The sequence below is a fragment of the Lampetra planeri genome, chromosome 19 (assembly GCF_965212315.1).
Source record: "Lampetra planeri chromosome 19, kcLamPlan1.2.h2, whole genome shotgun sequence".
NCBI classification, from domain to species: domain Eukaryota; kingdom Metazoa; phylum Chordata; class Hyperoartia; order Petromyzontiformes; family Petromyzontidae; genus Lampetra; species Lampetra planeri.
This window is the reverse complement of record NC_136125.1, coordinates 4,648,559-4,663,187: the sequence shown is the minus strand read 5'-3', so window position 1 is coordinate 4,663,187 and position 14,629 is coordinate 4,648,559. Positions and strand designations below refer to the sequence as shown.

Here is a 14,629-nt window from a genome sequence, read left to right as displayed (position 1 = left end):
TGACGGTTATCTGAACTGGTCCTGGGCTCTCCCCGAGGTCGACTCAGCTTCAAATGAGTACCTGATGCGGTGTGTAAACATCGCCACAAGAGAGACAAAGGCGGCCGGGCGTAGGGCCGGCCACCCACTCCCTCGTGTGCCGTGCCGGACTTCATAGGTGGTCGCTAACAGCACTTGCGCCTACAGTCTGTTCAGGCTATACTGTGGATCTTGGTCTTTGTCTTTGCACACAAGGGGCTATATTAGCTATTAAAGGAAGTCTATTGTGTGCATTTCCCAACCATTGTGCCATTAGTAATATTGATATTTTTATTAACTAGTCAATGTCCGCGCCCGTGATGCTGTCGATTTGCCACCGCCCTTCTTCCCACGACAGAAGGAAACAAAAATGTGGGGCCCCCTACCGGTAGAAGGCTGCCTGTCAAGCTGCGCCTCCGCGAGCGAGCAGCAGCAGCAGGCAGCGTACGTGCGTGTGTGATAACTTCCAAGGATAAAGTAAAATTCATCTGCAGTTGTCATTTCTCCCGCCCTGCCCTGCGATGTGATTAGTGCACCGGGCTTGTCAGGTTATCCTTTGGGAATATTTTAATATTTGTTGTTATTTCATCACTCAGGCCTGAATGGCGACGTAGTTCACCGCCTGTTTGTGGATTGTGCTGCTGGCAGTGTGCTTGATTCACAATTGGAGTTTAAATCCTGGTTGGGGGCAGAGGGAGGGGGGAGTGTTGACTTGGTCAATCATCCTTTTTGGGGGTCAATCAAATAAGTACTGCATCATGACAATAGTGGTATTGCTTTTGAGAGACTGGCCTCTGCCATTGCAATGGGGAATCCACACCTCCTCACTAAGGGCCTCCCTGCGGATATGAGCACACATTCAATGCTCATACTTGCAGAGAGAAACTGTTGAATTAACCACCCTGCGCTCACTCAGACTTAAAATACTTCAGCGCCATGGTGTTGTACACAGTGAACTTTCCCATCTGGCCCATGTGTCTGCTGCTGCTGCTTTCTGTTTTAATGATTTATTTGCTCCTCTCGCTTTCACATTCATGGCGGTTGTTGGCTGCCATTCCAAAAACGTACTTTTGTCCGTCGATCGATCACCATCCCTTCCAGTAATGTGCCTTTGCCCAAGTTCACTTGTAATTGTTAACATTGAGAGCGGTGTTTCGGATCTTTTGCCATCTCCCCTAATCCACGTGTTTGTGAGTCAAGTGTCGGGGGAAGGGGGAATGTGGGTTAGAAATTAGTCGGGGGGGGGGGGGGGGCAGTGATTTCGTGTTGCGTTGCTCCGGTGGAAAGAGCTTCTCAAGAGAGCCATTGTCGCACTGAGTGGGAGTCACTTTGCCAAGGCAATAAGACTGATTTTGTTCTGCCGATAATCTTTACCTCCTCGCCTGTTTGCTGTCTCTGTTGACACGCACTGTCTGCAGGAGCCAAGCTCCTGCTGTGCAGATTAGTCATATTTCATGAATTGACCTGGGATTCATGGCTCCAGCTTTCTTCATGCCGTTATCTAAATTGAAATATGCGACTTCTTTGAATCCTCTAAGCCGTCGCTGATAGTGACAAGCGAAATTGGAAGCATGTTTGACAGCGTGCAGGCTTTCCTAATTAATATTTAGCCAGCCGTGGTTTTACAACTTAATATCCGAGGCGACTTTTACAAAACAGTCTGCCTACACAATCTGCAACGGAGCGATGGTCCTCTGTGAGGCTTTTGGCAGCAATTTGAGAACAATAAAAACGTCACTTTGCTGCTCTGCAAAATGAAAATTTCAATGAGAAATAGCAATTGGTTTATAAGTTGTTGCATTTTGTTTCGTTAAGAACAAACTAAAAAGTTAACTTGCGTGAAAATGAAGCGGTGTGTTTCTCAGCTGACTGTACCGTCATCTCTTGATCCCTTTAAATAGTCAAAACGTCGCCATGCGGATATCAATGTGTAGTGGCCGCTCGTCTCTGTTTTTGGCCCCGAGCCCAGCGGTAGAAATTCCACAATCAATGTCAGGGGCCAGTCTAAAAAAAAACAACCTTTGACTTCCCACCAGCACTGCCGAGTTCACTCTGAAAACAATGGCGGAGCCAGGATTTTTAGGTAAGGGGGGGGGGCAACCCCTCCTCCAGCTATGAAAAATTATAGAGGAGTTGTTAGTAAGTAAGGACTTGTCTCTTGCTTTCTATTAGATGCGTGTGCGGCGATGGCGCAGTCATCGATCAAGGGTCGAATTCGAAACGCGTGTGATCGGCATCGCGCTCGCTGAAGGTGTTTGCCTTCAGGGAAGTCGTGTACTGTATACGCAACTGCGCACAATTCTGAGTCACTTCTAACTGCTTTGTCGTTACTCATTGCCAATTATGGACTCAGACTATTGTCCTATCATCTCATAGAGTCCCTGGCACGTAATAATATGCTACACAGTGGCAGTGGGGGTCGCAAAATGTCGATGTATTACTAATAAACCCCAATGATCCGATCAAAATTAGGGATTTCAATCAGATCATTGGGGGGGGGGCACATGCCCCCCCCCCACCCCCGCTGGCTCCGCCAGTGTCTAAAACGGTGGTTGACTGATTTAAACCCCTAATCCGGCATTCGATCTGCCAGCTACACTACCTTCAGTGTCACCCAGCTGCATTAATTTAATCGCGCGCGGGCGGGCGGGCGGGCCCCCGTAGCCGCGGTAACGCGCGCGAGAGTTCGTTCCCATCGGCGTGGATTCAGAAACATCGTGACCGCGATGGGGGAGAATGGGGCTGATTAACATTGTGGCAGCATTCGCAGTGGCGTGAAGGAAACGGGTGATGGCTTTGTTTTATTAAATAACCTTGTTGTTATGCTTATTTACGGCAGCTCGTAGGTTTGCGTCTGTGCCCAAGCATCCGTAATGTGTTCAGACTCGTGCGATTAGAAAGCGTAAGCAGGTTTGAGCCTGGATAGTGCCTTGATAATTGACTGCAATGCCTGCCAGGTCGTCGTAGGCGACCGCCGGGCTGTGCTACATTTGCGGGGTGGCAGGATGGCGAGTGCAGCGAAGGCCACTCTTGTACTGTACTTCCATGCTTCCGTGTCTTTGCTGCCCACTTTACCCATCCGGGACTGAACAGCGTCGTGAAGTATGGCAGCACCGCAACCCACAGGGGAGGCCCTCATCCAGCAGTGGATTGATAATGGGGCTGTACATGCACATAGGCTTGCATTTGCCACCGAATGAATGGCCGTGAGTCCCAGGCCATGGAACATTACGCATCGACCGGCCCACTACACTCTGTTGCGAGATATTACGCTTCATATCAAAGTCAACGGAAACTATTTTATGTTTGACCAGGTAAGGCCCGCTGACCTCTACAGCTCTTTTTCAGAAGTGATCTGGCCACAAATGATATCTCAACGAAGTGGCTCATTACGTGGATATTTATAGTAGGCAAATACTCTGAACGCACGTTGATTCTAATGAAGCCAACGCTGATTACGGGGCAGGCTTTGTAAGTTTGGTTGGTGAATCAAGCGGGGGGGGGGGGGAGGGTCTTTGCCATGTGATACTCCCAGCTTGCTCCATTTGAAGATGCCTAGTACAGTCATACCTCAGTATACGGCTGCTTTGGAAAACGTTGAATTTGGTATACGTCGTGTTTTGACAGGGAAAAAATGTCTTGGGATACGACATCTTTGCTTGGGATACGACGCGCTTGTTAGAACTTGTATGGGTCGGGATGAGTCACCGCGTACCCGCGTAGACCCCGTTCACGACTCCTCCCCTTCCTCACCACCATCCTCGTAGGCTATCAACTCCTCTCACTCAGCAAGGTAAAATGACGTCACATTTTATTTTTATTTCAATTTATTTCTGCATTTATTTTAATTTATGTATGCATTTTAGTAATAAGTAGTGTCTAAATTATTTTATACAACCCCATTAATTTATAATATGCCATATAAAATATAATTTCTTACACACTGGAACGGATTATTTCCCTTCCCTTTATTTCTTATGGGAAAAAATCGTTTGGTATACGTCATTTTCGGTGTAAGTCCGACCTTCTGGAACGAATTAACGATGTATACCGAGGTACCACGGTATAGCCAGGTGGGTTGCTGACCCATATATGGATTTTGGAGTTTATCCTCTTGTATCTCCTCGTGTGCATGGGATTCCACTCGGAATATTTATTTATTTTACCATATAGGGCCCTCCTTAAAATAGTCTTGTGACTCCGTTCTGTAAACTTACAGAGCTATTAATGTTATGGCTAATAAGTCTGCTTGTGAGCATAGCACATCGGGAGAAGGTTAGAAGGGATGATGGCTGATGGACAAGATTGGTCTTGGGATCGCTGCCAAAGGAGAGGGCATGTCCACAGGCATGCAGCGATGAGATCAGCTCATGCTGGATTGTTGCAGGACCGTGAGTTATGAGAAGGGCATAGGGAGGTCTTCATCCAGCAGTTGGATAGAGAATGGCTAATGACGATTTTTATTTCTTCACTTGTTTACTCACGAAAGCCTCAATGAACTCGTTTGCGGGAGGGTCCTGCCAAGTTTGCTAAGTGTAATCCTAAATGAGTAATCTGCAGGTAATTTTTTTTTGCATTGGGATGTTTGGCCACTTCCCCATTACATAGTGTGTGTGTGTTTAGCTATGGGAGAACCCCTAGGAACCCAGAGGAAACCCATGTAGAACAGGGCGAGAGCCTATCAACTCAAAATAGAAAGGTGTCCGAGTCTGGAATCGAACCCAAACCCTTTTCACTGTGGTGTCTCACAGAATCCCTTTGAATACTCCAGGGGGCTTGAAGGTCCATACTGTAGATTACATGTGTAATGTTAATGTGGCACTCGTTAGATAATTTAAAGGGTCTCCAACCATTGTGAATATCAATGTGCGCTGGTCACAGTGCACAGTTACGCCTAAAAGCATTTCAATTGGCCCTGCCACTTTGAAATGGGTTGCCTTTAATCTTGATTAAGAACAGTGCATGTACACGCGTGGCAAATGTACATGGGAATTAAAGTGCAAAACAACTTACCCGACTCACGTCAGAGCGCTCCTTCGTGTCCCAGCTCTGATGAAACAGCGTGTGCCCGGTGTAAAAGAAGACGCACTTCTCATGAAACTATATATTTTTGTAACAAAAATTGTCACGAGGCTTTTCATAGCATCGTAATTTAGGCTGGAATGCACTTCTGCACAAGCCGTCTTTACGTAGTGGCGGTGCCGTGTGGACATACCAGGCCATTTTAAAAAGTGGGCCCTATATTTATTTTGGAGTTAAAGCTGTAGCATCATTATTATTCTCATTACTATTGCACAATAATACCAAGATGCAAGGGCAATGCAGTTGCATGGCTCCTGCTCTTGAGATATGAAGTTAAAGTCCCAGCCAGGGACCAGTGAACCCCAACACCCATTGCTGCAGTGCTGATACAACAACTCGCACTTTGGGGGGTATCATAGGTTTGCCGCGCGTTGTTCCGCGCGACGTCCGACGTTCTGCTCCACGTGCCCGGGAACTTCTTCAGGAGCCGAATTAAACGAATTCTGGGATACGGAGCAATTGAACAGCAGGGGCTCCTCCGGATCCTGATGAGTAGGGTTCAAATCTTGGCCATGGCTGTTCCGCTCCCGGCACATGCAGCGAAACGTCGGACACAGTCGACTGTCACTTGGTCGGGTGCCTACCAAAAGGTTCTCACCACCGGTTCAGGACTGCCGAATGGACACGAGCGCATCCCAGTACTCGTTTGAGCAAGCGGGGACCAGACATTGTATGAAAAAAAACTATTCACATCCCACGCTGGTGCATTTGTGGGTTGGTTAACAACCGTTTCGGCCGTTGTGGCGTGCGCTTGACATCTCCGACAGAAGAACCCTGAGTATTTTCTCAGTACGAAGCACTAGAGTTGAGTCTTGAACCATTGCGTATGCTGCTCAGCACACTCACACAGAGGGTCTCTGTTCATCAGTATTCAGTGATGTGTGGGTGGAAGGAAAAGAGGCTAACAGCAGCTATGTTCAATTGGTAAATAGAGCACCTGAAAACATATGCTGGTAGTGGGATGCGTGTGTGTGTGCGTGAGAATGTGATGAATAGTGGTGGGGAGTAGTGGCGCAGCGATTAGCGTTCAGCACAGAAACACGAGTTCGATTCATGCTCACGGCCAACACCAGTGACGATTATCTGAACTTGTCCTGGGCCTCCCCAAAGATTTGTCGATCTTGTTTTTGTGAGGAGCACTGGTGCAGTGGTGCACACACACTGCAATGAGAGTCGAGCAACCATGGGTTAGATTCCTAGCCATGCACAACATTGGCATCAATTGGTAATCTCAATTAATCCGGAACATCTATTTCGAGTAATTCGGTCTGAAATGAGCATCTGGTGTGCTGTGCGACCATCCAGTATTGGGTTGCCTAAAGCAGCTGGGGCATAGTGCTGGCCGACAAAGCCTTTTTCCCACAGCCGTGCTGCTAAAAGTGTTCTCTACCACGGTCTAACTAATTAAGGCATCTTGAATTATTCTACAGCGTCGTAATATATATATGTGTGTAGGATAAAATATATTCTATTCTCAGACTGGGGCTGGCTGGGGGGAGTGCAAAGGGTTAGTGGAAGGGTCACACATTAATACACCCATGAGCCAATGCTGCTCTTGCTGTTGCTGCAGCACAGTAGTCTGTGGCACACTGCCCAGCCTAGGCGCAGAGGATCGGTCCCCACGCCGCATGTATCATCATTAACTATTGAACACAGCCTCCCTCCCCCGTGATTTTCATGTCCGGCTTTTAAAATGAGCCACGTGGGGCTTCAGTTTTCCCCCTCCCCACCTCCAATCTGCCGTGGGTTGGAGGGATGACGGTGAGGGGCACTGCTGATTGGCCGGTATGCGGTTGTTTTCAAGCGTTGCGCGCGTGTGCGCGTCCGTGCGTGGCTTCGATGTCGTTAGGCCGGGCGTCGGAGCATTGCTCCCCCCCCACTACGAAAACTTGGCAGGACCCTCCTGAAAAAGAGTCATGAGACCCATCGAAGCTCTCCGAAGTAATGAAGCATAACAAATACAAATAATAATATCATAATGACTTTGTCATATTCGGTGGGGATGTGACAACAATCTAAACACCACTGAAATGTCTAAAATGTAATAGTGCAGGGCCCCCCCCGATGATAACGCTTTGCTGTTTTCTGCTTGGGCTGCGGCTGCCACTGTTGCTGCTGCAGGCCCTGCAGAGATTGTTTCGTGGGCCCACAGGCCATAGGCGGGTTGCAAGTGGCTAAGTGTGATCAACACGGGCGTGATACTCTATGGGCCCCCCCTCCCCTCCCGCTCTCTGAAGCATCTTGTTGGGGAGGAAAATTGGTGTTTGCGGCGCGCGGCTCCAAAGCCGCCGCGTATCTTCACGTGGAAAAAGCAACAGCGGCCGGCACAAATAAACACAATCAGCCATGCAGGGAACATTTATTCATGGACGCTGGGTCAAGTCAATGTCCCTCTGCATTCGGCATTATATATATTTTGTTTGACGCTTATTTATACCACGAATAGAAGCATTACATCTTGTTTACAGGGGACATGCAGTCCCTCGCTGTGGAAGATCCGATTTGTGAGTTTGACATTCCGAGTTACTTTTTAAATTTGGCAAATTGGCATCACGACTGCAGTGAGAAATGGTTTACCCTTGCGAGTGTTGCCGCAGAGTTCACATCAAAGCAGACACCACACTGTGATTAATGACTCGAGTATTGCTGAGCGGAGATATTAATGTGTTCATTAGCGCTAGTCGTAATTAAAGCTGTGCATCGGCTCTCTAGGTGAAAGAAAAATATCTGCTCTGCCCATCCAACTCAATTAAAGTCCGAGTCCTCCCTGATAAAAACGAGCAATGGGGCATTGCTCCTCTCCATCAGCTGGTGGTGGAAATTCTATGTCCATGACATAGTGATTATAAGAACCATTGGGGATTAACTATAGGAAATTACTGAGCGAAGGGGCTGTAAAAGCTGGACTCAAGGTAAATATGCGCAAAAAAAAAGTCCCGTACAAGCGGTGGACCAGAATCACAGTGACTCGGTAAAGGGGCAAACGAGAATAGGATAGTGCTTTTGGAAAATGTAATTGAATATTAAAAGCCGACATACCATTGTGCCTAAAGAAGAAATGTTTCATTCGGTGCATATTACTCGTATTGGTATGGATCAGAAATATGACTACTGACGAAAAAAATGTAATGCAATCTTTAAGATTGTCAAGATGCGTGGAGAGCTTCATGCCTGGATTAGGGAACAAACACAAGTGGGCTTGGGCAAGGACGCATCGCCAGAAGGAATGGTCACCAACGCAGTCGGCCGGTTGCAGAATGGCAGCCAAAGGTTGGGGACGTGCGATGTGATCCGTGGCTTCGCCAGACCGCGTGGGGTAGCGGCGGCACGGGGGGGGGGGGGGAGGTCTTCATTCGGCATGGATCGTGGCTGATGATGGCGCACAGGTCGATTTCTCCAAAGAACAACTAAATGCTCTCATCTGCGCTTCGCCACCAAGCCATATATTCTAATAATTGGCAACAAAATGAGATGCGAGATGAAACGTGGTATTATAAGTCAGCAACATCTTTTTTGCAGGTTCGAATTCTGGCCAGCACCGAATGTCAACAGTGATCCATTGCATTTATTAGAACCTCGTCACCGCTTGACCTGCCACCCACATTGTATTTCGGTGCCTCCTGCATACAAGCGCGCGCGCGCGCGCTCTATTGATTAATGCATTACGAGTTTCCGTATGCTTCAGTGCTCTGTGGGGAAAATGCCCTTTAACTAATTAGCATTCACCGTTACAGTAGCCCACGGGCAATGAGCAGGTGTGGGTGCCCAGGGAATGGCTGCCAGTGTGCGAGGGAGGCTCATCAGTCAGGCGGCGCTGATCAAAAGGCGGCGCATAGTCGTCAAAGCGCACAGAGCAGCAGCCAGTGCTCGCAGGCGCAAGTGCAAGCGCCGGCAGCCACCGCCGCTCCCTTGGAATCTGATCTCCGCTTTTCTCCGGCGAGTAAGACCCCGGCTTTGTGTTTGAATGTCAGGGGGGGTGTGGGGGCTCCCGAGGGAAAGAAAGGAAAAGAAGAATAAAAAAACAAATAAAACTTGGCTTGTTGGAGAAAAAGCCACCGTGGTGATCGCGAAGAGGGAATTATTCTCGACGGTCGTGTCCAGCGGCGCAGCGGTCAGGAGCCCTCAGCTCGCAATCGGAATGCCGGTGTAGCTGTCGAGTGTGCCGGCGGTGCAACTGCCATCTTCATCACCACGGGGCTGGAGGGTTGCTGGGCTATGAAGATGGGTGGGAATTGCAAAAGGGGGGAGGGGGGGAGAGGCTTGTGTTTCATTCGTTGCACCTGATCCCACGCCAGACGTTCTACGGCCACTGATCGGAAGGCTGCGAGTTCAAATCCCAGTCGAGGGTTAACCTGACCCCCCCCCCCCCCCTCTGCATCCTGCTGCAATCAATTGAGTGCCACTTGCTGAAGAGCCCTGTGGAGGGATTGTAGAATATGATGTGTTTCTGTGGCACAACCCTTAAACACGTTGGAGGGATAATGTAGAATATTCGCCATTGGCGTATTGCTGCCAGTGGAATTGAGTAATGCCCCATGCTCATTAGAGCAGGGAGACATTTTCACATTATCTGTTAGCCTAACATTCGTGCCAACAGAACATGTGGTTTCATTAAACACTGTTGCTGAGAAGCTAAACTGGTGGCTTGGGATAATCCAGCGGCGTTTGTTGCTAAGGTAGAACCCCGCGGGTCTTGGTGAAATCCCTCAACAAATCAATAAAATCTCTGGACTTGTCAGTTACCACTCTACCTGGAACATTTTCTGTCCAAAGGGGGCAAGTCCTGAAATAAACGATGCTTGTTTTTCAGCAATTCTCTCCAGAATAAATATCTTCAAAACCAAATGTGTAAAAATATAATTGGCCTAAGTCATTGACATACAACTCTTAACACCATTTTTTATGAGAACAAAATGCTTTGAATGCATTGATATAAAAAAGAAACCCACAAATTAGTTTTGAAAGGGTCATTTAATAAGAACTTTCCCAGTGGCGCACCCGTACCTGGGTTTTTATTACACAGCGCAATTCTAATTGTGTACATGAATAATTCATGTGTTTGATTTTGATATTAATAGTGAGCGTTAGACTGGTGAAATGCAACACAGCGATGTAGGAAGGGTTCTCTAAATGCTGCATTGTACCAAAACTGTGTGCGTGCGTGTGCACCCGTGCGTGTGTGCGCGCGCGTGCGTGTGCACCCGTGCGTGTGTTTGTGCGTGTGTGCGCACGCGCGCACGCACGTGTGCATGAGGTCAGCATTGTCTCTTGTCCCTTGGGAATCGCACTTCGCTCGGGAAAGATGCTTACCTCGGATAATTGCGGCAAAAGCTTTTGGCAGCAACAGCGTGCAATTCACACCAAATTAATGGCTAATGGCCATTTACAATCGTATTGCCGTCCGCGGCTCGCCATTAGACAACGCACTGGGCCCGTGGACGTCCGTGAAATGAATGTGGCACGCAATTGCATTCATTTTTGCCAATCGTGGAACGAACAAAAGGGGAGGGGGGGTGGCATTAAACGTGGTGACATGGGCCGCCACAAACAAGCATGCTGCTCCCCCGCCGTGGCGAGCCGCCGTGGCGAGCCGCCGTGGCGAGCCGCCGTGGCGAGCCGCCGTGGCGAGCCGCCGTGGCGAGCCGCCGTGGCGAGCCGCCGTGGCGAGCCGCTCGGCGAAAAACGTCGGGATGAATGCATCGGCTGTTTGTTTGTTTGCACGCTCGCTACGCACTTGCGCACGTCGCGTTTATCCGAGCCGCAGTTCCAGCGCTCGAGCAGAGGCTTTGGGGAAGAGCGATCCCTACCACCCAATCTCCGCGTTTGGTGGAAACGTTTTTTTGTGCTTTTGATGCCCACGCCCCGAATAACCGTCGTTGTGCGTTTTGGGACATTGGAAGAGACCCCGGGGTTCACGGCGTTGGAACGAAGGTTTTTGATTAATCACTTTCCTAGAGATACAGCTTTGATTGGGGAAATTAGGGATTCGAGAGGGGCTTGTAATGAATCGCACCATTGATTTATGTGCATGAAGTTATTCATTTAATAGATGGTATACGTAATTGGTTGCTCAGCAATCGTAGAGCACGGGGTGGTGTGTGCTCCTTGTCCAGATGGTGATTCCTCTCTACTGTTTGGTTATTCCTCCTGACAAATCAACCGGAATGCAACCAGTCTTATCAGATCTCGAAAGCTTAAGCCCATGTCGTGCTCAAATGAGTGACCCCCATGCATAGCAGGTGTTATAGGTTGCGGGGCTACACGGTCAGAAGCAGAGGGAAATGTGGCGCAAACCATTTTTGTACTGTACTTCTATGCTCTCCTGCCTTCAACCTACACTAACCAGCATGGTGAAGGATGGTCAAATAACCTCCGCGAAATGCACGGTGTGTGGCGGTGCGCATGCACACACGTTGGTGCTTAAAGTGAAACTTCTTAAACAAGCATTGGCGAGATGCTCCTGTCCATTGCAAGCCCTGAGTCGATTGTTTCAGTTTCCACATTCCCTTGCAAGGGGCCAGTCTATCCAAAGGATGACCGTTGTTAATTGCCCGTAAAATGGTGTTCATTTAATTAACCACGGATGAAAGATTATGGGTTTAGTCATCCCCCAGGCCTGGATTTGAACTCATGATCTCCAATTGTGGGTCGGGCACTCTGCCGCGCAGTGCCATATATTCAGATGCCACTTGGGGTAATTTTTTGTTGGTGCAAATTGCACAACCGTTACGTAAATTTTGTAGTGTTTTGTGCCTTTGGGGTTAATGGCCACACGTGGAATTGCAGTGGCACCTGTACCAGGCTAGGTGCACTTTGAGGCTCTGGAGTGGTGAAGGCTCACTGGCCGGAGGTCATGGGGGACAGTCTGGTTGTTATGGCTTCAGAGGCCACAAACACGCGCACATAACAACAACAACAACAACAACCACAGCTGCCACAGAGTGGCGGTGACATCACAACAGGGCTTGTGCCAGGTTCGGTGCACGTTTTGAGGCCTCGTGAAGTGTCGAAGGCTGGCTGGCAGGAGGTCACGGGACTACGCCAGATGCCCCCCCCCCCCCCCGTATAGCCTTTACAGATTGTTGAGGCAAGTCCTGTTAGCAAGCACCTATAAAGGCTGGCACGGCATACGGAGGGGGTGGGTGGTCAGCGCCATGCCCGGCCGCCTTTGTCTCCCCAGTGGCGATGTTTACACATCACAGTAGGTACTCATTTGAGGCTGAGTTGACCGAGGGGAGGCCCAGAACCGATTCAGAAAATTATCACTGGTATTGACCATGAGCGGGAATGGAACTTGGGTCGTTGGGTTCATAGCGCAGCATCCGAACCATCGCACGACCACTCCTCACAGGTGCCACACACGCACAAAAGCAAACAAGCAAGCGCGCAAGCACGCACGGTATCACTCGCTTGCGGCATCGGTGCCAGGCGCTGGCTGCCGGCTCGCACTGCCACCTGGCGATGCAGGGTGCAGTCCCCGTGCCCGTCACACATTCATCCACTCCATCAATACGACGACAACACGCCGCACTCGGCGAGCACGCAGCGTCACCTTGACGAAGCGACTCCGACCGCAGCCAACGAGGCATGCCGCACATCCGCTTGTGTGCGCCGCCTGTAGTAGCCGCACACCTCTGAGGGATGATGGGCTAAGTCGACCGGGATTTGAATTCGCAGCGCCTCGTTGTTTCACGCTATTCAAGTCGCTCTCAATGCAGTGATGTCACTCGGGTGCACGTTATGGTGGCACGCTTGACCCGAACTTTAATGGGGGTTTTTACCCCCCCCCCCCCTCTTTTCAACTCTTTAAACTCGGGTTGCCTCGATGTGGCGATACCACGATAAATTGTGCGATTTAAGGTCCGGGATAATCGTCTCGTCCATTTTCTAAAATATCACTCTGTCATCGATGTATTTTTTGGGTACGAATATACTTCCTGGCAAAAATGTTGTAAGATAACAAACACAGTAAGTAGATGAAGTTCTAAATACATATCTCTCGTCCGTTAAACATGCAAGTATTCCATCACAATTCCGAATAAGCCGAGACTATTTTAGTAAATGTTATTATTTCATGCGTAACTGACAGCATGTGATGTCTAAGCGTTAAAAGATTATAAAGTGACAATTATTAGAAGACTTATGGCAGGGCTTATATTGAACGATGTGTGCATTTGAAGAGCTTTAAAGTTTTCTTCATGCATAGAGAAAGGACAGCAGAATGCATTGGCTGCAGTTGCCCTCACTTTGCCAAGGTAACACATTCGTTTCGCGAGTGTGAAACGTCGCAATTGCTTACAATGAAAATGTAAAATGCATTTGCATATTTATGGGAAACAAAGCTTTGCAATAATCGTCAGATCCCGAAAACTGATATGATGTCTCAAACGACGTTGCGCCAAATCTACTTTGAACTCGGACCCTACTTTAAACATCGGGCAATCAAATCTGTAAATTAATCATAAAAAATCTGACCGTAGCAGAAATTACTGTAGATACATATCTATCATGCAGACACAGCCCGGACAGTCTCGACGAGCTCGGCGAAGTGTGCTTGCGACGACCTGCGCTTAAAGAGCGCTCGCTCGCTCGCTCGCACGCGCCACCATTCCCGCCGCAGGTTAACGAGGAGGAGTGCGGCGGCGAGGAGGAGCTGGGGGTCGGGGCCAGCGGGGGCACGGGCAGCCACGGGCGGGTGGCCGACGGCATCCTGGGCACGGCCGACCCCAACGCCCACACGAACCAGGCGTTCGTGTCCGAGAGCAGCTCGGCGCAGAGCTCCCCGCCCTACGAGCAGCCGCAGTCGCCCGTCAGCCCGCCGCCCCCATCGTCGTCGCAGCCGCCGCCGTCGTCGCCGCTGTTGTCACCGCCGGCGCCCTGCAGCGAGCCGCCGTCCCCGCTGCCCCCCGTGGAGTCCCCGGAGCCTTACGCCCGCGCCCGTGAGTCATCTCCAGGAGCGGCCTTGCGGGCGTGCGCGTTGGTGGCGCCCGTATGCTCGCAGAACATTGCCCAGCTCGTGTTATACTGCTCTCACCCAGACGACTCTGTTAGACCACAGACATAGGGTGCGTGCATTTGTACGTGTGCTCGAGCTTGTGTGTACGTGTGTGTGTGCGTTGTGCAGTGGCGGGCGCAGTGGAGGTGGAGAGGGTGTGCGTGGGCAGCCCGGACTCTTCTCCGTGTCATGTGGAGATCCGCTCCGTCCTCCCCGAGCTCAACGAACCCCCGCAGTCTGACAACAAGCTCTGAACCCGGGGGGAAGGGGGTGGGAGGGGCAGCGGGGTGGGAGGGGGGGGTATTGGTTGCACAGAAAGGTGATATTGGGAGCTACACATCCCTTAATTAATTTCTTCTCTAACTCCCCAGCACACACTCCTGGTTTCCACATCAATCTGCCTCGTCTATTCCCGCATCCAGTTCCACGCGTCCGCTCAAGGGCTGAAGGTGGAGGCGTATAAGTCGCGGGGCTTGGGAACTAAGCCCCTTAATGTGAGTGGTGGGTGAGAAAATGGGGAGTTGTAATTTGGAA

At 49.8% G+C, this 14,629-nt stretch overlaps 1 protein-coding gene across 1 annotated transcript in view; it reads left to right on the top strand.

Moving 5' to 3' along the window:
• The window catches only part of LOC144723977 (RING finger protein 150-like), a 146,309-nt gene extending 131,949 nt beyond the window's left edge, over positions 1–14,360 (top strand). The window contains exons 6-7 of the mRNA XM_078602790.1: positions 13,721–14,039; positions 14,225–14,360. Coding sequence (XP_078458916.1) covers positions 13,721–14,039; positions 14,225–14,349 — 444 coding nt within the window. The 3' untranslated portion in view covers positions 14,350–14,360. The remainder of the gene's footprint in view (positions 1–13,720; positions 14,040–14,224) is intronic.
• The last annotated feature ends 269 nt before the right edge of the window (positions 14,361–14,629 follow it).